Source organism: Anolis sagrei, chromosome 1, assembly GCF_037176765.1.
Source record: "Anolis sagrei isolate rAnoSag1 chromosome 1, rAnoSag1.mat, whole genome shotgun sequence".
Lineage (NCBI taxonomy): Eukaryota > Metazoa > Chordata > Lepidosauria > Squamata > Dactyloidae > Anolis > Anolis sagrei.
Genome location: NC_090021.1, coordinates 228,912,655 through 228,935,854, shown reverse-complemented (window position 1 = coordinate 228,935,854; position 23,200 = coordinate 228,912,655). Strand labels below are relative to the sequence as shown.

The 23,200-nt window shown below is 42.7% G+C and overlaps 1 protein-coding gene across 1 annotated transcript in view; it reads right to left on the bottom strand.

The window, feature by feature from the left end:
- Positions 1-1,692: 1,692 nt before the first annotated feature.
- Positions 1,693-23,200, bottom strand: part of CTDSP1 (CTD small phosphatase 1) — a 44,522-nt gene continuing 23,014 nt past the window's right edge. The window contains exons 2-7 of the mRNA XM_060773519.2: positions 16,604-16,752; positions 14,493-14,594; positions 11,017-11,073; positions 10,124-10,216; positions 7,939-8,124; positions 1,693-7,647 (exon numbers count right to left, since the gene is read on the bottom strand). Coding sequence (XP_060629502.2) covers positions 7,519-7,647; positions 7,939-8,124; positions 10,124-10,216; positions 11,017-11,073; positions 14,493-14,594; positions 16,604-16,752 — 716 coding nt within the window. The 3' untranslated portion in view covers positions 1,693-7,518. The remainder of the gene's footprint in view (positions 7,648-7,938; positions 8,125-10,123; positions 10,217-11,016; positions 11,074-14,492; positions 14,595-16,603; positions 16,753-23,200) is intronic.

Genomic DNA, 23,200 nt, shown 5'->3' with positions numbered 1-23,200 from the left:
GGTTCACAGCTTGGAAGCGCTCCTGGACTCATTGCTGAGCCTGAAATCTCAGGTTTCAGCAGTGGCCAGAGAAGCTTTCACACAATTACAATTTTGTGTGCCAGTTGCACCCGTACCTTGGGAAATTCGACTTGGCCACAGTGGTCCATGCTTTTGTTACACCTTGTATAGACTACTGCAACGTGCTCTACACGGGGCTGCCTTTGAAGATGGCCTGGAAGCTTCAATTAGTCCCAACGGGCTGCAGCCAGATTTCTAACTGGGGTGGCATACAGGGAGCATACTACTCCTCTGTTACATCAGTCTGTTACCGAGCCCAATTCAATGAGCTGATCTTGGCCTATAAAGCCCTAAATGGTTCTGGTCCAACTTACCTGTCTGAATGCATCTCCCTCTATGAGCCTACAAGAGCTTTAAGATCAGTTGGAGAGGCCCTGCTCTCTGTCCCAACCTCTTCGCAAGCGCATTTTATTGGGATGAGACAGGGCCTTGTCAGTGGTGGCCTCTCATCTGTGGAACTCCCTCCTCAGTGACATCGGGTAGGTTCCATCCCTCCTGGTTTGTAGAAAAAAACCTCAAGACCTATTTTTACGCAAACGTTTTGTGAATAGAAAACTACAGAATAAGACTTTAACAGTTTGAATAATGAACTATGGATTTTGGATATGAGATCATGACTCAGTATTTTATATGGTTTTTAATCTGTTTTATTTATTGATATGTGTTTTAATTGCTTATTTGTTTAAATTGTTATATTTTGATGAGATGTGTTTTATTGGTTACTTATGCAGCATTGATTTTTTGCTGCTTTGAGTTCTCTCTGAGGTCGAGAAAGGTGGGGTAGAAATGAAGTAAAAAAATAATAATTAGTGTAGCAAATGAGCAGCAAAGATGAGACCTGTGGTCTTCTGGTATTAGGTTGCAGATTCCCCACTTTTGTGCTCCAGTCTTGGCTCATAATGAAAATGAAATCATTTTAATTACTCCCTTTTGCATCTTTTTTTCCTGAGTAAATAACAGATTTCAGGTAGGGAAACCACATGCAGCACTGCAGGTGCAGACAAACCACAAAGATGTATTATGAATAAACTTTGGATAATACTGGAGGTTTTATTTCAAGTCAGTGTTCTAAGTTTAATTTCCTTTTCTAATTCCCAACACAGACATTTCTAGTGTTTTTCAATGAAGCACTTTTCAATTATCTTCAATGAAGATCCTAAACCTTTGTACCAGGAGGACCGCTGATTAAAAGGTTGGTGGTTCAAATCCGGAGAGTGGGGTGAACTCCTGTCTGCCAGCTCCAGCTTCCCATGCAGGGACATGAGAGAAGCCTCCCGCAGGATGGTAAAACATCCGGGCATCCCCAGGGCAACGTCCTTGCAGACAGCCAATTCTCTCACACCAGAAGCAACTTGTAGTTTCTCAAGTTACTCCTGACATTAAAACAACAACAAAGATCCTAAGTCACAATCTATTTAGTTCCTATAAACATATTGTTAGTTCTTCAGAGAGCTTCTAATGTCTACACAGGACAGTTGATCAACAGGGTGTGTGAGCAAACGTGTGTAGTTCTGATGTTTGTAGATGAATTAAGATAGATAAATTGTCTTACCTGTTTTTAATTTCTTCTTATGAGCCACCAACACAGCAACAACCATTTACGCTTTATGCTACACAAAAAGGCAGAGACGGTTCTTACTGTTTGTACTGTTTTTCTTTAAAGATTATTTTTACAGTTTGAATCACATGAGAAGGCACTTGTAATCTGTGATTATCCCCCCTCCCCTCTCTTCCACAGTTAAAAATCAGCTTGTGGTCAACACATACACAGCAAAAGTTTATACAGAAACCAGAGGGGAACAACTCCTTCTCCATATACAACTGCTGGGGAGAAACTAGGCATTACAGGCTAGTAACCTTAATACAGGCTTGTGGTAGGGGAAGTGTTGCCTTCCTCTGCCTCCCCAAAACACAGAAAGGCAATGTAAGCATTGAGTTGCATTTGCATTGGCATGTCTAGTTGAAAACTTACAGCACTTTCAAGTTGGCACTGAGAAGGTGGTCAGCACTGACCTTTCCAATAAAGTACTGAGTTTTTCAATACTGTGTGAGAGAATTCAGATTTGGTCACCAGCACTGAATTTGCACTCCTTACCTCACTTAGTAAGGGAGAGGGTTATTTTGATGAAGATGGGAAGACAATCTCTCTCTGAGAGAGAACGGCTTCTCTCTAGGGATGGGTTTGACTTGCTTTTGCTTAGCAAATATTACTCTTGAGGACTGAGACCCAGCCTTTTGGGGGGGGGGGGGGTTGGGCATAAAGAAAATGATTGATTGATTGATTGGATAGAAATATGATACAAAATATATGGTGAATCAGGTAGGATTTCAGATGGCACACATCAAACTGAGCTGCTCCAAACATCCACTAGGAACTGAAAATGGGAGAGAAGGGGTGGGTGGACAGAAATAGCGAAAGGTATGTATTGAGAGCCCTCGGTGGTGCAGTGGGTTAAACTGCTGAGCTGCTGAACTTGCTGACCAATAGGTCAGCGGAGGGAGCAGGGTGAGCTTCTGTTGTTAGCCCCAGCTTCTGCCAACCTAGAAGTTCAAAAACATGCAAATGTGAGCAGACCAATAGGTACCGCTTTGGCAGGATGGTAATGGCACTCCATGCAATTATGCTGGCCACATGGAGGAGTCTACAGACAATGCTGGTTCTTCAGCTTAGAAATGGAGTTGAGCACCCCCCCTCCCCGAGTTGGACATAAAGAGACTTAATATCAAGGGGAAACTTTTACCTTTTATGTATTGAGAAAGGAAGGAAAGGAAGGAGCAGCTCCTGGGATTCCATTATCTGATGCAGAAAAATTAAAATGTTTCATGGTGTCCAATTTTCAATCCTTGATAAACTCTAAGTTATTTAAGACTAGTGAATATCATATGGGACACTTACATTCCTTTGCCTCAGTGGATGTATGATTCATGGGTTTGGGGAAAACAGCGGCATTTGGTAAAGGGAAACATGCCCACCCTCCAAAGGTGGTGTCAACTCAAAAGACAAAATCATTTCCATCCCATTTTTTATACCAGAAATAATGAAAATCAGCCACACACACACACACAAAATAGTAAACCATCTCCCAGGAACATTGTTAAAAATACAGCTTTGTCCACCCATCCCATTGGTTTCTCTCGCCCCATTTTTTTTTACTTAAAATATATACACATTATACATCATTTATGTAAAATACACTCAGTTAGAAATTCTTCTTTGTGCATTCTGTAAATTATTTAAAAGAACTTTCTCAAACAAAAGGCTTGTCTGGAGGAATCTCAAAAACAGAGCAATTCGTTGGTTGGAAGCTAGAGTGGATTACAAGTGATTTGCAACTTCTATGGAAAGGGCTGCCGGGATGGAGCAATCCCTGGATGTTCTGTGCAGGGAACCAACGGTTACCTCTTGCACCATGGTACAAAGCATATGGGGCCCCAGGTAGGAGCTGATGTATTTCAAATGGCATAATTTAACTACTCCAATGGAAAATGCTAGGTGGATACAGATGGGTGTTTGCACCATGTTGAAAGACAGACAATTAACCAAGAAATGCAAGGGATACGTTCAGAGTAATCCAGTGTACATTTACTCTGAGACAAGTCCAAAGAACTTGCTAACAGATAAATGTGCAAAGGACTGGAGACAAATTTGCTCATCCCCATAATGGATGCTCAGTGTGCTGCAGCAAGACCATGTAAGTAAAAAGTATTGTCGAAGGCTTTCATGGCCAGAATCACTGGGTTGTTGTATGTTTTTCGGGCTATATGGCCATGTTCTTGAAGTTTTCTCTCTTACATCTATGGCAGACATCCTCAGAGGTTGTGAGGTCTGTTGGAAATTAGGAAAATTGGGGATGCCTGCCATAGATGCAGGCAAAACATCAGGAGAGAATGCTTCTAGAACTGGACATATAGCCCAAAAAACCTACAACAACCCATGTAAGTTAGTTTTTAAGGTGCCAGAAAAGGCTCTGTAGTTTGCTTGAATTTGTTAATGATATCGACTAGATTAAAAAACACTATGGAGAGACTAAGGGACTATTTACACATCCTATATTGCTATAACATATTTTAATCCTTACTTGTAATTGATTTCTGTTTGACAGTGATTTTTTAAAAGGCTGTTTGAAAATGCATATTAAGTGTGTATTTCAACATGATTAAACTGCTAAGAAATGTGTCACAACATTCTGAGTAATGAAAAACGCATTGGAGAGCTATGCTGTGGTTCTACACATCAGCCCAGAAGGTGCAGATCTGAACATTTCATAGAGGAATTTGCAAAGACTGAATTCCTAAGAGTGACTATGGATTTTCCATATATCTATCTAGCAACAAATGCCCTATCTATGCCAGAAAAGATAAAATAATGGAAGACTTTCCTAAAAAGCCTCTTTACTTTCTCTCTGGTGACTTTTCTGTTCGTTTTCCTCTTTTTCCTCAGCAATGCTTGGAATTTGGAAATGGGGGGAATTCAGGAGATTTTTAAAAAGGGAGGGGGGCAGTGATGGTTTTATTGTTCTATTGAAAGTATTTTAAAAACACAGTATTTAAATATTTTAAAACAATAGTTTAAAAAGAATCATGAGTCACCAGCAGTTCTCATTATCAAAGGAGTTTGGTGTATTTTAAAAACTAGGCACTATACATTCATTAAGGATAGATCCAGCAGTAGCTGTGAGAGAATGTAATCCTCCATAAAAGAGATTTCTATCCACAGTAAGAGACATGGACTACTTTTCTAAATGGACCTGCGTGGTTATGTCTAGTCCGGCAGCCATTAAGTACTTCAACTATTCCTGATGCATTGCAATAGTCAATAACTAAGGTTTAAGTGTCACATTGTTCTGTGCCACAAAGGCCAACTCAACGGTTCCCTTGTGGCAAGATTCAATGTGGCCCTTCTTGTGCTCTGCATTCACCAACCACTGAACAAGCCTCTGCTGAGAGCCACATTCCTGAAACATTCCCACCGGACATCGGCTAAGGCTCTTAAGATCTGTGGCATCACATTCTTTTAACAAAACAGCCAAGAACAAGAGTAAAAGGCACAAGGACTTTGTATATATATACAAAAAAAAAATCAGAGAAGACATATTGTAAGGCAAATGCAAGGTGTTCAAAGTGGCACTGGAGAGAAATCCAAGGCAACATCCATAGTTTACAGAAGGAACTGGGCTGAAGACCAAAACAGTTCCACACTGACTCAAGGGTCTTTAAAGTGAGAGGTGGGGAAGAAACTTGGCTAACCAATGAACAGTCATCTTGATTTTGGGAACCTGAAGCAGCTGGACTATTCTCAAAGCTAGTCCTCACCCATCAACACCACCCACACAACATACATCTTCTCTCAATGACGCCAAGAGTTTGACCACCTCTTTAAAAGGCACATTTCCCCCACATATCCTATAAATCCAGAGTTTTAAGTACATCCCACAAGCAACAGTTGCTTTTCAGGTTCTGGATCCAATCCCAGCAGGATGGTGGTGGGGTCTGAAGGCACAATAGAATAACAAGAAAACCTACTTGAGCAGAAGAAGAGCTAATCCTACTACCCCCTGGTCCTGTCCAGCCCTATACAACCATGACTTCTGGTCACACTTGTCAGGAGGGCAGAGTTAAGGTAACTGAAGAAAATATCTCCGAGAGAAGCTGCAATAGAAGTTAAAGACTGCTGTGGAATATGGAGAAGCTTACAATGAGGACAATTAGAGTGTGACATCCTCGGGTCCTACAAAGCAATCTCTTTAAAAGAGAATAAATTCTCTTTTAAGAATTTATTCCAGATCAAAGTTGGTTGTTCTAGATTTGGAGTGGTCAATCTATTCCCCCCCCCCCCCAATACTCCTATGAGCCCAAGCCAGCATAAACCTATGTTCACTGTGCTTTTCATGAAAACAAGAGTCACACAATATCTGGACTGTGAGAAGATGCCCAATGCAGCATTAGATATGATCATCCCTCGTTAGAGCTACCATCAGTACTGACTTTCTTCTTAACCATTTTCAAGCCTGCTGCAAACCACCTCAAGAACTGTCTCAGGTCCATCTTATCTCCCTTATCCTCAACATATCCTTCCTCATAACTAGTGTTTCATATCACAAACTATCTGTCTTTTCTTAAACCAATCACAGAACCAGCTTGGGTCTTTGCCTCCAGTTAACTGGAAAGCTGAGATTGAGCTACTTAAGGCCTCTAGGGTGTTTTATCCACTAGAGAGGCCAGTCTCCTATTTCTGAAGGCATCCTCCAAGCTCAATCTGGCAAACAGACAATCTTGGTAGACAATGGAACCACCTTCCCTTCTCCTGCTGGAACATCTCCTGTGCTCTGCTAGTGACAGAAAGCCAGGTAAACCTCTAGATCTCACTCCCTGGCTCCCAGTTGGAAATGGTTATGAAAACTTCCTCTATAAAAGGAAATATTTCAAGGGGGAACAATATACTGCATATATCCCAAGAGGAATAACTGATTTATAATAGCTGTAGACAGCTTTACAAATTAAGCTTCAGTTTGAGGAAGATACAGTCCTCAAACTTCAGGCCCAAACCATCAGGTGAGCCTTTTGATGAAGCTGGAATCGGTCTCCTCTATAGATGCAGCTAAGTCCTTCTAAACCCGTGGTTCACAAACTTATTTGGCCTAGCCCCTGGAAATCATTTTTTCTAAATCTTCTTTCTTTTATGCTTTCACCGCCCCCTTACAGTTATTCATCACCCCCAAATGCACCAGTGGCCATTATCGCGCCCCCCAGATCGCTTCAGCACCCACCAGGGGGTGGTAACACCCACTTTGGGAATCACTGTTCTAAACCTTCAATCCTCTACCTCTATGTCCTTTTTGGCCCTCTGTTCCTTGAATGAGTTCTGCTTCCTCCAACTCCTCTTGGATATGTGGCCTTTTTAGTCGATCAATAACCACAATCAATAGCATGGTAGAGGCATCTATAGCCTCCCTTTCAAGAAATCTAGGACAACACCTATAAAGAAGCTGGAAAGAGATGAGAATAATGATGAGATGTAGTGGGTACCTTTCACGCATCTGTATGCAGTATCCCCAACCTGTGGAACAGGGAGTGAGGCACAGTTCTGATGTCCACCTTAGATGGAGGGGAAAAGACCACTTTTTGGTCCCATGTGATACAAAGGGGGAAACTGGGCTGAGGTCCTGGTCCCCACACCCTATAATACGAAGGGGAGGGGGAACCATTAAAACACTGCACTGAGGATTTTTCCTCTTGGGGTTCAAGGTCACACTCAGACACTGAGGGGCCTTGTCCTGGTGCCCCATGGGATAAGTGCTCTCTGCTGTCCCCTTCAGGGTGTCCTGTGCTTGCAATGCTTGCTGAGGCTGCCAAGGGGGTAGGCTGGGGGGAGCAGGCTGCCCTGCTCCAAAGAAAAAAGCAACGGAGATGGGCACGCACCCCTCCGCCCCCTGCCCAAAGCCCTTCTCCCTGCAGTCACTAGCTACTAGTCCGGTGCTGTTTTAGCACTGTATACACGTTGTCCACTTTGCTCAGTCTCTCAAAGAATGGCAACAGGTCAAGAAGCTCCGTGTCAGCCATGTTGTCAAACCACGAAGCCACAGGCACCTGTGAGAATGGAAGGAAGGGACAGGTGAGAAGGTTGATGGCTCTCTGTAGGAAAGATATGGCTTCAACTGATGTCACTTTTGGCTAGGAAGCTAGAAGACTTGCCCACAAGCAGCTGCCTCTCTTTCAATGTGAGGAGTGGCTTATCAGCAGCTTCTCTATAAACAACAGTTGCCCTCCAGAGATGAATGCATTTTCTGTCTGAAGTGAGCCTCCCAAGCAAAAACTGCCAGCCCTACCTTTGCACCCCATAGGAATAAAGTTCTCTACTGCTCTCCAGGTGCTACTCACAGCATTATCAGGGTGGAAGACATAGGAAGCAGGGGAATTGTCCACTATGATGATCCGTGTCAGGTCCCGTCCAAGACGGCTGAGATCCTTGACGTAGTTGCCACGGTGGAAGACACAAGACTCGCGGAAGAGGCGGGACCTAAAAGCCCCCCACTTGTCCAGCAGGTCAGCCACAGGATCGGCATACTGGGTGTGGGATGAAAGATGTCATGGTTGTGGTGAGACAGAACGCAACCTGACTACACTCATGAAATGTAAATAGAGTGGAGCAGAGAGAGAGAGAGCTCTACATTATATTATGCACCATTCTTCCTTCTTTCCCCCAATGTCTAATATTCCCTATAGTTTCTCTCAACCTAGCAGGTAAAGGTAGTTCTTCCCAAGATTTTTTCATTGGTCTCCTATCAAGGTCCAAGAAGAGGGGAGGACTGCAAATGTGGTCAGATTTCAGACTTATTCATTCAGCTTTTTCCTATAGTTCCAAGAACTACCAACCAGAGTCAAGTGAAGAAGATCAACAGGGTTCTTCTAAGCACAATTTTCACCACCAGAATTTTGTTTTGCCCACGGTTGTTTTGCACAAATGTCCATTGGTGATTGTGGCAAACCCATTTCATTTCATCTCTCTTAATTTAAGTGAGAATATTATTTTGTTGCTGCTATTTGGAGTCAGAAGCTAGAGATCAGTGAGTTAGTAGATCCCCATTCCCTAAACCATCTAGAGATTAGATTCCCATTACAGTGGGTGCCTCCTTTACAGTTTTGTGTAAGACCCAGAACAGATTAATTGACCCACTATGGAAGCAACTTGTCACCAGTGGATGAAAACTGCAGGCAGACAGGTTTCTGGGCCTGTTCTGAGTTCATGATGTGGTTGGATTGTCAACCACGTAAAAACCCAGGTGTGTAAATGCATAGGGAACCTGGGCATTCACCCCTTCCCTGGTATGGCCTGCTTGTTTACTGGAGGTGTGCGAAACGTCAGAAATCAATTTTGAAATCCGAAATCCGTGTGGCCACCATTTTGTTATGTGTTTCAAAAAAATGGGACAGTTTGTTTCGAATCCAAAATTATGAAATTTTGTTATTATTTCGTTTCATTATTCCATCCTTTTGTGGCAATGGAAGAAGTTGGTAGAATTATTAATTGACCCAAAAATATTATTAATATGGCATTATGCTTTATGCCAGGTAAGGGAGTATTTTCTTCCCAGGAAAAGGAAAGGAAGGGGTTGGTAGAATTATTAATTGAACTAAATATACTTTTAATATGGCAAAGGAGGAAAGGAAGAAGTTGGTAGAACTATTAATAGATCCAAAAACATTGGAACTATTAATAGATCAAAAAATATTAATATGGCACTATGTCTGTGGTTCTGAACTTGTGGGTCCCCAGGTGTTTTGGCCTACAACTCCCAGAAATCCAAGCCAGTTTACCAGCTGTTAAGATTTCTGGGAGTTGAAGGCCACAACATCTGGGGACTCACAGGTTGGGAACCATTGCACTATGCTTTATGCCTGGCAAGGGAGGATTTAATTCCCAGAAAAAAAAGGAAAGAATGATCTTTGTAGAAGTATTAATTAATTTTAAAGAAATCCTAAGGGAAAAATTCTAATTAGTTTCCAAATAAAAAATGAATCCTTAGTAAACGGAAAACCCACACATGCAAAGAAAATGATCCTAAAGGGATCCTCGACTGTGGCTGGCTGGCTGCTAGGACAGTAGCATTAAAAACTGCAAAAGCATTGGAGAACGGACAAATGAAGCTCCTTAGATAGCTCAATCTCCCTCTCAGAATGGTGACACTGCAGCGTATCAGGAGATTTAAAGTCAAATGCCAGCTGGGCTCTGTCTCCTTGCTTCTCCTTTCTCTTGTGGAGGAGCAAGTTTGGCTGCACCTCCCAGGAGAGTTTGCTTGCATTTGCAAAACAAGCTGAAACATGGAGACTTATGAAAATAAACAAACTTTTCTGGAATTTTGATAATGGCTGTTTTATTCTGTTTGGGTTCAGCCATGTGCACGTGTGTGTGTCCAGGTTCGAAAGTTGAGTTATATGTATGCAATTCCGCCAAAATGGTAACGACTTACAAACACATCCAAAATTTTGCACAGCTCTACTATTCACCCTAGTATCTCACTAGTATGCCCCACTATCTTTATTACCAACACTTAAAGAGAATCACCTTTGCTAGACTAGCAGTGAAGAGCACACATTCAAAGAGCTCGCCCATCCGCCGGAGGAACTCATCCACATGGGGCCGCTTTAGTACATACACCTGGGAAGAGGAAGGGAAAGTGTGGAGAGAGATTTATGGAGGGCAGAGGTTGGTATGCAAACAAGTCAAATCCCAGACCATCCACATCTCAATCGGATTACTGTAGCACTCTTTACATGTGAATGCTTTCGGAAACTGTCAGGAGGTCTAAAATACTGTTGCCGCACTGCTGACTGGGGTTGGTTATGTGAAACATAAATACATTTCTTGAAACTCATACCAAAAGCTAGTTTTATAGGCTATCTTGCTTCCACCAACCACACTGTGACTGATGCATGGGCAAGGGTTTCTTGTCTTAAAGGATTCCTCTGCTTCCTACATTTCAACAGGGGGCAATCCACATCCCATTTGAGTTGCTGCAGTTCTTGGCTGGGAGGGGACAACCTGGAAACCAGTCAAGGGACATGAGGAGATGTGCTCGGCAGGTCAAGTTCCTCTTCAGAGGTTGATGCATGCAGCTAGTATAGCTGTCCTGAAAGATGCCGCTGGCTGCCTCCAAGGCCAAGTAATCAAGAACAGGCTGACATCAGTACCCACAGCCTATCCTGGATTACTTGAAACTGGCCACAGACCTGTTACATAAAAACAATATTCACAGCATGTACTGGAGAACAGAAGAAGTTGTGGACGTTCAGCCTCTGTTCAGGTGAAGTCATTCCAATTCCTTTGAGCACTGCGTTATAGGTCTATACCATTTGGTAATTCAAGCATTACCAGATCAGGATAGCATAGCCAAACGCACCAGCAATGACCATTATCCCTCTCCTCCCATTATGCTCATCCTTGTGGTTCCACCATACCTGGTGCATGACCCCATCAATCTCCACAGGGATGATGAAATCTGCATTGTTCACTGGCTGGAGAAGATACAAGAGAGTTATTAGGTCAGAGCACAACAGGGTTTTTCAGTTTTCCCCACCTCCCTCTACTACATCATGCATCTCACTAATTCTTACCCAACTGGGTTACTTCGGCAGCAGCTTCATATAGTTTCTGGGGAAAGGATGGGTTTGGAAAGTTACCCATTTAAGCTCCTAGAATCTCCTAGCTAACATGGCCATGATGGATAAAGGATTAGTAAAGGTAAAGGTTTTCCCCTGACATTAAGTTTACTCGTGTCTGACGCTGGGGGGTTGGTGCTCATCTCCATTTCTAAGCCAAAGAGCTGTAGACACCCCCAAGCTCATATGGCTGGCATGACTGCATGGAGTGCCGTTACCTTCCTGCCAGAGCAATACCTATTGATCTACTCACACTTGCATGCTTTCGAACTGCTAGGTTGGCAGAAGCTGGCGGTAACAACGGGAGCTCACCCCACTCCCCGGATTCGAACCTGCGACCTTTCAGTCAGCAAGTTCAGCAGCTCTGTGGTTTAACCCACTGCGCCACCGGGGGGTTGGGTGTGGGGATAGAGGATTAGGGGTGTTGTATTCCAAAAAAGTAGTTTTCCTAGGTCCTGAAATAAGGCTGGTATTAGGCTTCTGCCTTGCATGTAAGTAAGCATGTAAGTAAGCCATGCCACTGCTTTCCCCTTTCTCTCTGCCAGGGTCCCAGTCATGCCAGCTGCTCCTGGCTCTCGCAGCCCTGGCAGAAGGAACTGCCTAGAGTTGGATCCTTCTTTGTAGAGTTTTAGAACAAGCCTCTCTGTGCAATTTTTAAAAGAGTTGAGGGCAACTGGGATACCAAGCAGCTGAAAAGGGAGCGTGTAATCTGAACTGCTATTTTTGGAATGAATGTAATAGATTCTCTTGGCTTTCCACTAAGGGATAAAGTACAACTCAGCAGGGAAAAAGGGGGAAACCCTGAAAAATATTCTTTTTTTCCAATTCCATGAGTAGGGAAAATGAAACCATACAGGCTGATTACCCTGTGAAGATACAGACATCCATATAGAATTGTGCTTAAGCTGTTATGCAACTCAAGTTTATAAGAATGGCAAACTCCACAGGTTCTCCATCTTGCTTGAGGCCAGGAGATGAATTAGCCAAGAAGCCATTTCTCCAGTTTGCATGCCCAAATCTGGAAGGTTTGTCAACCCAAGACTGGGTTGTTGTAGGTTTTTTGGGCTATATGGCCATGTTGTAGTAGTCTTCTCTCCTGATGTTTCGCCTGCATCTATGGCAAGCATCCTTAGATATTGCGCGACCTCACAACCTCTGAGGATGCTTGCCATAGATGCAGGTGAAACATCAGGAGCGAATGCTACTAGAACATGGCCATATATCCTGAAAAATCTACCACAATCCAGTGATTCTGGCCATGAAAGCCTTCGACAATATACAGCTAGAAAACTGCATAATTCCCACACCTGACTAAATGTATTTATTATACCTGTATTGCAGGCTTGACTTCTGTGGACTTGATTATTCATGGATTTGATTAATACAGTCTTTCTACAGATTTTCAGTCTTCCAGTGAAACTATACAGTCAATTTCAACTGGTTATTGACCATAAAGTTTCACTGGAAGACATAGAGATTCCCAGAGAAGTATCCCCTCAGGTAAAAAAAAAACCTAGTAGCTTTTTACCCACATTTTCCCACTTTTGTGGGAATCCTGCATTTCTAACCCCAGTAAATGTGGAGGGTGAATTGTACTTGTGAGTCACCCCTTAGATTTAACTTCTCTGGACAATGAACAATTCTGTCTGAGAAAGTAGAGAAAGAGAATAGGCCTTTCTCCCACCACCAGCCCCATAAATCACATTCATTTGTTTGCTCAGTGACTCAATCTTTCCCAACATCAGATATTTTGGACTAAAACTCCCATCAGGCCCATTCAGCATGACTAGTAGTCAAGCATTATAGGACGTCTAAACATCTGGAATGAAGGAGGTTGAGACAATTTCCAATAAGTAATGAAGAAGCCTGGTTACTCTTTTGCTCCCAATCTAATAAACAAACCAAAAGGTACTACAGCTGATGTAGTTTTATGAAAGTTGTTCCTCAAATTTAACTCAGCAGCAGTTAAGGCTAAAAATTTCCTGATGGGCATGATAAAAACATAATCAAGATACTGTATATACTTGAGTATAAGCCAAGTTTTTCTTCAATTTTTAGGCTGAAAAAGCCTCCCTTATACTTGAATCAAAGTTATTATTTTACTCTGTCATTATTATTATTATTATTACATTAATTATTTTACTCTATTTATTGTTATTATTACATTTACATTATTTTCCTCTATTATTATTATTACATATATCATTTTACTCTATTATTATTACTACGTACATTTATTATTTTACTCTATTTATTATTTTATTACATTATTTTACTCTATTATTGTTATTATTACATTTCCATTATTTTACTCTATTATTATTATTATTACATTCATTATGTTGCTCTATTATTGTTATTATTGCATTTCCATTACTTTACTATGTTTTTATTACATTTATTATTTTATTCTATCTATTATTATTATTGGAAGGATACATTTACACTGAAGATTAGAATAATGGTTTAATCAGAGTTGGACAGTCTTATCTTAAATTGCAGTTTTATGTAAATATTCAAAAATAGTTAAGCTACTGATGCCTCAATTAATGTAATTTTATTGGTATCTATTTTTGTTTTGAAGTTTACCAGTAGCTGCTGCATTTCCCACCCTTGGTTTATACTTAAGTCAATACATTTTCCCAGTTTTTTGTGGTAAAATTAGATACCTCGGCTTATATTTGGGTCAGCTTATATTCGAGTACATACAGTACTACAATTTACCTTTGCCAGCTGCTGCCAATTTAGGTATTTGTTTCTTGCTCTGCTGGTGCTTCTCTCCCTTTTCTGCCTTTTAAAAAACAAGTCTTTTTCCAGGTTCTTAACTGAACCTGAAATCTACTTGGTGGGAAGAACGTGAATGTTCATTGAGCTGGACTTCCACACTGTAGAATTACTGCAGTGTGACACCACTTAAATAGCACACTGAAGTGGCACACACTTGTCATGACTCACTGCTCTGGCATCCTGGGAGTTGTAGTCTGGTGAGGTACCAGCACTCCTTGGCAGAGGAGGCTGAAGGCCTTGGAGGAACCCCCAGCCTCCCACATCAGCATGGTCTGGGACAATGGGAGTTGGAATCCAACACTCCCAGGCAGGACCCAAGTTGAGAAAAGCTGGAATGATGGAAAGGTGGTCCGCCATTCTTTTTCAAACAGGCAGAAACAAATAAACAGATAAATAATTTTATAGAACCTATGTATAGAGGAAAGGGGACAGTGTATGTGTACATATTCTCATACATATATGATGGGGTGTTTGGGGAATGGACTGACCTTAAAGGAGCTATGTACCAACGTCTCATCCAAGTCAATGACCACACAGATCTTGCTGGCATCGTGAGGCTTGATTTCTGGCAGCAGGTATCTGACAGTAGCCTGCAGAAAGATACATGCACATGAATGAATGCCTGCACACATAAGAGACACCTGAGCTGCAGGAAACTCACATGGATAGCAGTGATAGTGGTGGTTGAAAAAAATGGGACACAAGAGAGTTGTTGAGGTCACTGGATCTCTCCTTGTGGTGCTGCAATGAATGTTATGCTCTCTCTTTTGAACCTCTGCTGATCCCAAAGTATCATCTCAGTACTGGGAGATGCGACGCCTGACATCAGTCTTATAGAACAATAATCAGTCCATGGGGCAATTATTAGGTAGCAAGTAATCATCAAGCTGGAAGGCCTGGTGACAGATACACACACAAACATGTTTCATTTTCCATTCTGTGATGTAAGTGGGAGCAGAAAGTGTTTGGGTTGGGCTGGATTACACTGGAAAGTAAGGGGAGGAGACAGGAGAATTTGCCCTGCAATGAAACGCAGGCGCTAGTAGTTCTACAACTGAACACCAGGGGGCACCAGTGACAAGGATCAAGTGGCTCTAAAATCCACTTAACTTTCACTACCAGCTTAAAGAGGAGCTGGTAGTTCAGCAGCCATGGGTGATTTAAGGCCCCAGTTATCTCCATGACTTGATCAACAGCCTAATCTAATCAGGAACCACATGAGTTTGCCACATGCCTTGGGTCTACACAAAACAGGATGAAAGAGGCACTACAATTAATTATCAGGGATGTATCTTCAGCCATCTTTTGCCAACATCAAGTAAAAGCACCTTACTGAATAATAGGGAGCCCCCCGGGTGGCGCAAGGGGTTAAACCCTTGTGCCAGCGGATCTGAAGACCAACAAGTTGGAGGTTCAAATCTAGGGAGAACGCGGATAAGCTCCCTCTGTCAACTCCAGCTCCCCATGTGGGGTCATGAGAGAAGCCTCCTACGAGGATGGTAAAACATCTGGCCGTCCCCTGGGCAACATCCTTGCAGACAGCCAATTCTCTCACACCAGAAGCGACTTGCAGTTTCTCAAGTCGCTCCTGACATGAAACAACAACAACTGGATAATAGAATGTTAGAAATGTCAGTTCAAGGCCCTGGGAAGGTAGTTTGGTAAGTCAGGAGTGAGAGGATGAAATATTTTAAAACTGGAGACTTTGTGTAACTGACTAATGTCTCCAGCAGATGGGTGTCCTGTTAGTTGTAGTCCAAAAGATGAATTTCCCTAGACTCTGAAATTCCAAACGTCAGATTAAGGTACTACTCCCTAGACAGAAATACAGGTTAAATAAAACACACCATGCCAATAGACCTGCAAGTCCAGGGTGAAACCTACAACATGGAAGTTAAACCTTTACAGAAGCAAGCTCAGTCCTCAGTCCTGTCATCTATGGCATACAATTGTATACCTGGCCAGGGCAGGTAAGCAAATGGCACACTGGACAGAACACAACAGGTGAGCCGAAGTGATCAGGAAGAGTTATGCTTGCTTGCGTATTGCAACAATGTAAAGGTTTCTCCTTGAATGCCTGGATTGCAAGACGGACACCTTGCAGGCACGGAATTTAAGTACCTTTCTTACAAGTACAAGAGGTTGATTAATGTGCCATGAAAAGAGTAACTAATACATATTCAGTGATTTGGACTGTGTGCTACAAGGTTCTCGAGCTCTCACAAGGTATGCTGGGCTCCATGCCACTTGACTGAGCCCATTAAGGTTTGAAAGCTCTCTCCCATTTCTAGCCTGGTGTGCCAACCTTGGCACTGACAACATTAACATCTCATCGAGGAGCTTAGGAATTCTGACTCAAATAAACATGATCATAATTCCACAGGGAGACACATTATCAACTGAGAGAAGTGGCACAGGGTTGGGGGGACAGTGCTCTTTCTTCTGCCTCTTTTTTGAACACTCGGGAATTGTGGTAACCAGAGGGATCTACTACCCTGGAGAACATATAAGAATCCATCTCTAAGCTGCAAAGCAAAATCAACATCTTGGTTCAATGGTTATGAAGTCAGCCAGCCAGCTGGATGGGGGTTATGCCTACCTTGGTCACCGACCCATTTTCCTCCACCAGCAATGGGGCATTGTTGTTAACAGGGATGGGCTCTGAGTTGTCACGGCAAACGCAACAAAACAGGGACTGGAAGATGCTGCGATTCCTGGGCTTCTTGGAAGGTGATGAGTGTTGAGCTCCTGCGAGGAACAAAGGCAAGTAGAAATGAAAAGGAAGGGTTATTTATCCAATCAAATCTCTTTTTTTTTTTAGTCCTCCCTACTTGGCATATAAATTCCACCCATGCAGGTGAGACACAGCATGGTTTTATTCTCCCTTTTTACAGTGTTCAGAAGTAGATGTCGGCATCCACAAGAGTTTTAGAACCAAATCCCAGCAGACTGTATGTAGAGCCAAAGTTCCCCAAGTGTTTTCATTTTCTTTGTGGTCTTCACCAATCAGGATGCCTCTGATTGGATGCATCTAAACTGTATAATGAATGCAGTTTGACACCATTTTAATTACCATGGCTCAATGCTAAGGCATCATGAGATTTGTAGTTTGGGAAGGCACCAGGAGTATTTGGCAGGGAACGCTACAGAGTGTGTGAAACTACAACTCCCATTATTCTATAGCATTGAGCCATTGCAGTTAAAGTGGTGTCAAACTCCATTCAGTCCACATTGTAGAACAGGCATGGACAAACTTTGGCCCTCCAGGTGTTTTGGACTTCCACTCCCACAATTCCTAACAGTCTCATGCCCTTTCCTTTTCCCCCTCAGCTGCTTAAGAGAAAGGGAAAAGGAAGGGGTTTGGAGGATATTAGGAATTGTGGAAGTTCAAAACACTTGGAGGGCCAAAGTTTGCCCATGCCTAATCTACATTGTGGAATGAATGAAGTTTGACATAACTTCAACTGCCATGGCTGTTAGGAATTGTGGGAGCTGAAGTCCAAAACATCTGGAGGGCCAAAGTTTGCCCATGCCTGATGTAGATGCACCCCAACAAAGGCTTCCATCTCACATTTCTTAGTAACTCAATGAGGAACATCCAAAAGGAGAGTTCCTTGTCCCATGGTTCAGCAGCTTCCCTTCCCCTTTAGGCACTCAGGGCTTAAAAGACATACATTTGCCTGCATGTAGAAAAAAAACCCCACAATTTACTCGGGAAACAAATGAATTTCCCACCACATGGAGAGAGAAAGGGATGCTTGCCAGGAAACTGCATTTGCCATGGCTCTGTGCCACAGCAAACAGAGTTGAAAACACACCTGACTGATGAGAAGAAGTCAAAGGATGCGGAAATATATCCTAATTCATGAATAGAAACATGCACAATGGCCAAGGAGTGGGATTGCTGAGCCACAAATTGAACATGCTGGTTGGACACCAACAACTTTCTGCCTAACATTATGGATAAAACTCTCAGCAGATTCCAGCATGCCAGACAATACTTAATTGTTGTTGTTCTCAAGATATTAACTGAACATTGTGCATTACCAAAATGGCACAAACATTATTTTTTTTAATGCTTGCCACTGCAAGGCAGAAAAAATGGAAGTACAGAGAGATTAATCAGTAAATGAATCAGGGCGTATTGGTTAGATAGGCCTGGCTGAAGAAGATGGTGAACAAAATCAGTTAACCACCCCAACCAGACCAAGAGGAGAGGTTAAGCAGAATTAAGCAGAATACCTGGAGCCTCCAATGGCACAATGGGTTAAACCCTTGTGCCGGCAGGACTGAAGATCAACAGGTCGGAGGTTTGAATCAGAGGAGAGTGCGGATGACCTCCCTCTGTCAGCACCAGCTCCCCATGCAGGGACATGAGAGAAGCCTCCCATGAAAATGGTAAAACATCAAAACATCCCCTGGGCAACATCCTTGCAGACATTCAATTCTCTCACACCAGAAGCGACTTGCAGTTTCTCAAGTTACTCCTGACACACACACACACACACACACACACACAAGCACAAGCACAATACCTCCCCCTATGATCTTTTTTGAGGAAGAAGAGGAGAAAGTGCCATGGCAAATACATCTATGAGTCTAACTAGAGTTGGGGCAGGGAGGAGGAGGAGGGAGATGGAAGACTACCATTACTGAATGGGAAAGCAGGCAGAGAAAGGGAGATGAAGGGCCCTTCCACACAGCCACATAACCTAAAGTATCAAGGCAGATACTCCACAATATCTGCTTTGAACTGGGTTATCTGAGTCCACATTGCCATATTATCAATGTGGATTTCACACAGCTGTGTGGAAGGGGCCAAAGAGACAAACAGCTGCTGAACAGGTTCTGCCATTGGGCATAATAGGGCAGTCACTTCTCTCATTAGGTGCTCAGCCTCCAGCTGGAAAAAATGTTTCTTCTGAATTAAGATATTTGTTACATGTCCAATTTTTAGCCAGTAGTCTAGCAGGGAATGATTCTGCTTTTGGGGGGGGGGGGGAGAGAGAGAATCTACATTGTAGGCCCACCTTCTCACATAAACCTCCTCTTTGGTTCTAGACAGATTTTTTAAAAAAACATAACCAAATCTTTCCATTGTCACACACGTGGTCCTCCTGGCAGAAGGAGAAAGGTTGTTTTTTTGTAAAAAAAATAATGAGCCACCTCCAAGATCTGGATTAAATTCACTTTTCCGTCTAATCCCTTTGCTGTGAGCGGCTCCTGCTCCCTAATCCGGCCCCAGATAATGAGATTCTTGCTCCTCTCTGATGTCCAGGTTCAGGGCTGCCAAGCCACTGGGAAGGAGGGACTGTAAGCCAGCAAAGAAAGCCAACAAGGAAATGACAGGGAGGGGAAACTGGCAGCAGCCTCAGTCCTGGCACCTCTGGGTCTCTGGAGTCACAAACACCCCTCTGCAAAACTCTCATGGGAATTAAACAGGCACAGCTTTTGTCCAGCCTCTGCTTTATTTTGTCTTCATGTCTACTCAGAAGCAAATCCCACTAGAGTTCAATGAGACTCAACACCAGGTAAGTATCTATATACAATATAGCAAAATTGACAACTTCGTGAAGCTCCACTGACCTGCACACCCAACCCCAGCCTTTCCACTGAATCATACACTCAAAGGCAATTTATAGTCTGTTGAAGGCACATGTCTCCCATGATGCTGTTACTGCTGCCATCAAAATTTGGTGACAACTATGTCAGTACTACCATAGTGTTCCCCTGTAGTACAGTCCTTTTGAGACTGCAGGGCAGAGTACATTTTCTATTCATGATGCTAAAACAGTGGTTCCCAACCTGTGGTCCGTGGACTACCACCGGTCCGCAAGAACTAAAATATGGTCTGTGACCCCCACTGTTACTACAGCGTTGCAATGAGAGTGACTGGTCTCGTGAAATCCTCTTATAGTGCCAAGGCTTATTAAATATGGTTTTCTGTTAGTGAGCAGATGGCAACTACTGGATGGCAGATGTTCTGTATCAGAAACTAGAGCTGATGTGGTCTATCCAATGAAATTTTCAGAATCAGCACCCCAAATAAACAAACCAAATCTAAAGTTGACCAAAAACTGATTTGGAATCCTTTTGTTACTAATGTTGGAGAGTGGTCCCTGGTCAAAGTAGTCCCTGGTCAAAAAAATGTTGGGAACCACTGTGCTAAAAGAAAGAGAGCAATAGCGAATTGGGCGAAACTGCAGTTTCAGTAAATGGAGGAACACCACCTAGTTTTTGGAGAGTGCATAATGAAAAGAAGGAGTTTTCAAGGTACATGCTATTCAATAGTTTGTCCCCATCATTTGGTACTCACTAGAAAAGTCCCTTTAATAGTTAAGAGGTTCCAAGGAACACACAGAAAATGTGTCTGCATATTTTTTGCAAGAAAGTCATGGAAGCCAACATCTTTCACCACGTCCGATGATAACTCCTTTTGCAAATCAGTTATGCATGCGCAATTGTGGATATATAACTTCACATCTGTTGTTCCAGCCCAACTCAGGCTGACAGGCCTGCAAAGAGGTCCTATCCCCAAGGACCTCTGCACTGATATCTGTAATGTCGAAAGGGTGGCTAAGTGTCGATATGCAACCACAATGAAACCAAGAAGTTTCAAATAGCCAGATCAGCAATTCAGCCAGCTACTGTAGAAACCACAAGAAAAACTCAGAAAGTTGCTGCTCGACATCTTCATCACATCAACAGGTGCCCTCCCACAGTGAGCTGAGGAGATCAAAAGCAGTCATTCAAGTGAAATCATGACAAATAAAAGTCGAGAGTACTTGAGACTGCAGGAGGGCAGCTCACATCATTTAAAGTTCTTCTGTTTGTCTGTATATGTGTGTGCCTCCAAGTCATCTTATGGTGACCTCAAGGATTTCATAGGATTTTCTTAGGTGAGGAATACCCAGAGATGGTTTAAAGAAGACATTGTCTTTGAAGACAATGAGATATCATGCTGGGTGTGGCCCTAAGAGATCTTTAGAGAAGTTAAGTATGCATCTAGTCCCTGCAAAGCACTTGAAGTGGTGTGTATGTGTATTGATTAGAATAAAGAGAATAGGGGATCACACCCAAAGGAAGGGAGCCTTCCTCGCAACTTGTAATCAGGTGCTATGTGCAACCACCATGATCACCAAAGGTGTAAATGTCCCTGGATGGAGGCAGAGGCCTTGAGGCAAACAGGTGGGGAATACTGGACGGAGGTAAATAAATTTCCTTTTGACCTGGGCTTCTTGGTTAAGGAAAAACCTGACCAAAGCCACAGAGAGAGATGGAGAGATCTTCAAATAAACGTTTTTGCCATGACTTCACACATTGTGGATACAGGGATTCTGCAGTTCCTGCTCACAATGTGTATGTTTGCTGAAGCATTATAAATTAAGCCCACAAAAGTTGCAAAATTTCCAAAACTACTTCCCTCATCTAGCTAACAGCTAGTTTAGCTTCCGTGCTGAGTCTACAGAGGAAAAATAGTGAACTCTGGCCCTTTCCACACAACTGAATAAATCCCACATCTTCTGCTTTGAACTGGAATATATGGCAGTGTGGACTCAGATAACCCTGTTCAAAGCAGATATTGTGGGATTTTCTGCCTTGGTATTCTGAGTTATATGGCTGTGTGGAAGCGTCTTCACTCTCTCCTCTGCTAGCCAGCTCACTCAGGTAAAGGTAAAGTTTTTCTCCTGGCATTAAGTCCCACACAGTCCTATATCCCAGAATATCAATGCAGAAAATCCCACATTATCTGAGTGTGGATTCAGATAACCCAGTTCAAAGCAGATATTGTGGGATTTTCTACTTTGATATTCTAAGATATAGGGCTGTGTGGAAGGGCCCTGAATTTCTGCTCAGCCATGGAAATCCACTGGATGGCCTTGGGCAAGTCACATACTCTCAGCATCAGAGGAAGGCAAAAATAATCCTCCTCTGTACAAATCTGACCAAGAAATCCCTATGATAGATTCACCTTAAGGCCACTATATCTCAGAAACTAGTTGAAGACACACAACAACAAGACCTATAACAACACATTTCCTCAGTAATTACTGATTTGGGGCAAAAGAGCAAACTGCAGTTAAAACATTGTGGTCCTACAAACCGGTCGTTTGATATTCTAGTTTGTTTACTCCTTGGAAACTGTGCTTTGGGTCTAGGGCTGCCTGCTGCCAATTTCTACAACTTGAGAAAGAGATTTAAGCAGAGCAGCAACAGCAGTAAAGGGAAGAACATCCATCTATTCTAGTGACATGATGTTAAGGCCACCTTATTGCCTTGAGGAATCTGCACTACGTCAGTTTCCATCCCTGTCTCTGAAAGGTGTTAACAAGCAGCCTTTTAGGACAAATGTCAGAAGACTGAATGGCTACACTAGACATGTTGATCAAGTGGTGAAAAGCTGTCCCTCTGCCAGTAGCTTTGCAATCTCAAGAACTGTTTGCTTTTGTACATCGAGTTACCATCCCTCTGTTTGGCATATTGGATTAGGTACATCATGTTCCTATACTGGCAGGTATACATTGGGAAAGAGGAGGGAAACATCTCCCAACATGCTCAGTTCTTATATCCTCCCGAAAACATTTTGTAGTTTCTGCTTCCCTATTATAAGACGTAACTGGATGAAAACAAGACAACCTCATCAGAATAAAAACACTGACATCTTGAACTTGATGTCTGTGTACCAGAAGGGCAAGAACAGCAGTTTCAGCTAGCAACCTATTCAGGCTTAAAATATATTGAGATCTGAAGTGCTTAACATGAATACAAAACCCCAAAACATTTGTCAGATCAAAGCTTGAATGCTGAATAGCAACGGAAGCCCAAATGCAAGAGCCTGTGTTTGTGACATGCCAAATTTTGTGAAGTCACCACCAAGCCCAAGACTGCAACTCCTGTGTCCCATCCTGGATGGTCCAGAAACAAAATCCGAAATATAACTTGGAAATGCATGTATAAACAATATGATAAAGGTGATGGTGATGGTGATGGTGATGTTGATGTCAGGAGTGATTTGAGAAACTGCAAGTCGCTTCTGTTGTGACAGAATTGGCTGTCTGCAAGGACATTGCTCAGAGGATGCCCAGATGTTTTGATATTTTACCATCTTTGTGGGAGGCTTCTCTCATGTCACCGCATGGGGAGCTGGAGCTGACAGAGGGAACTCATCAACACTCTCCCCGGTTTTGAACCTCCA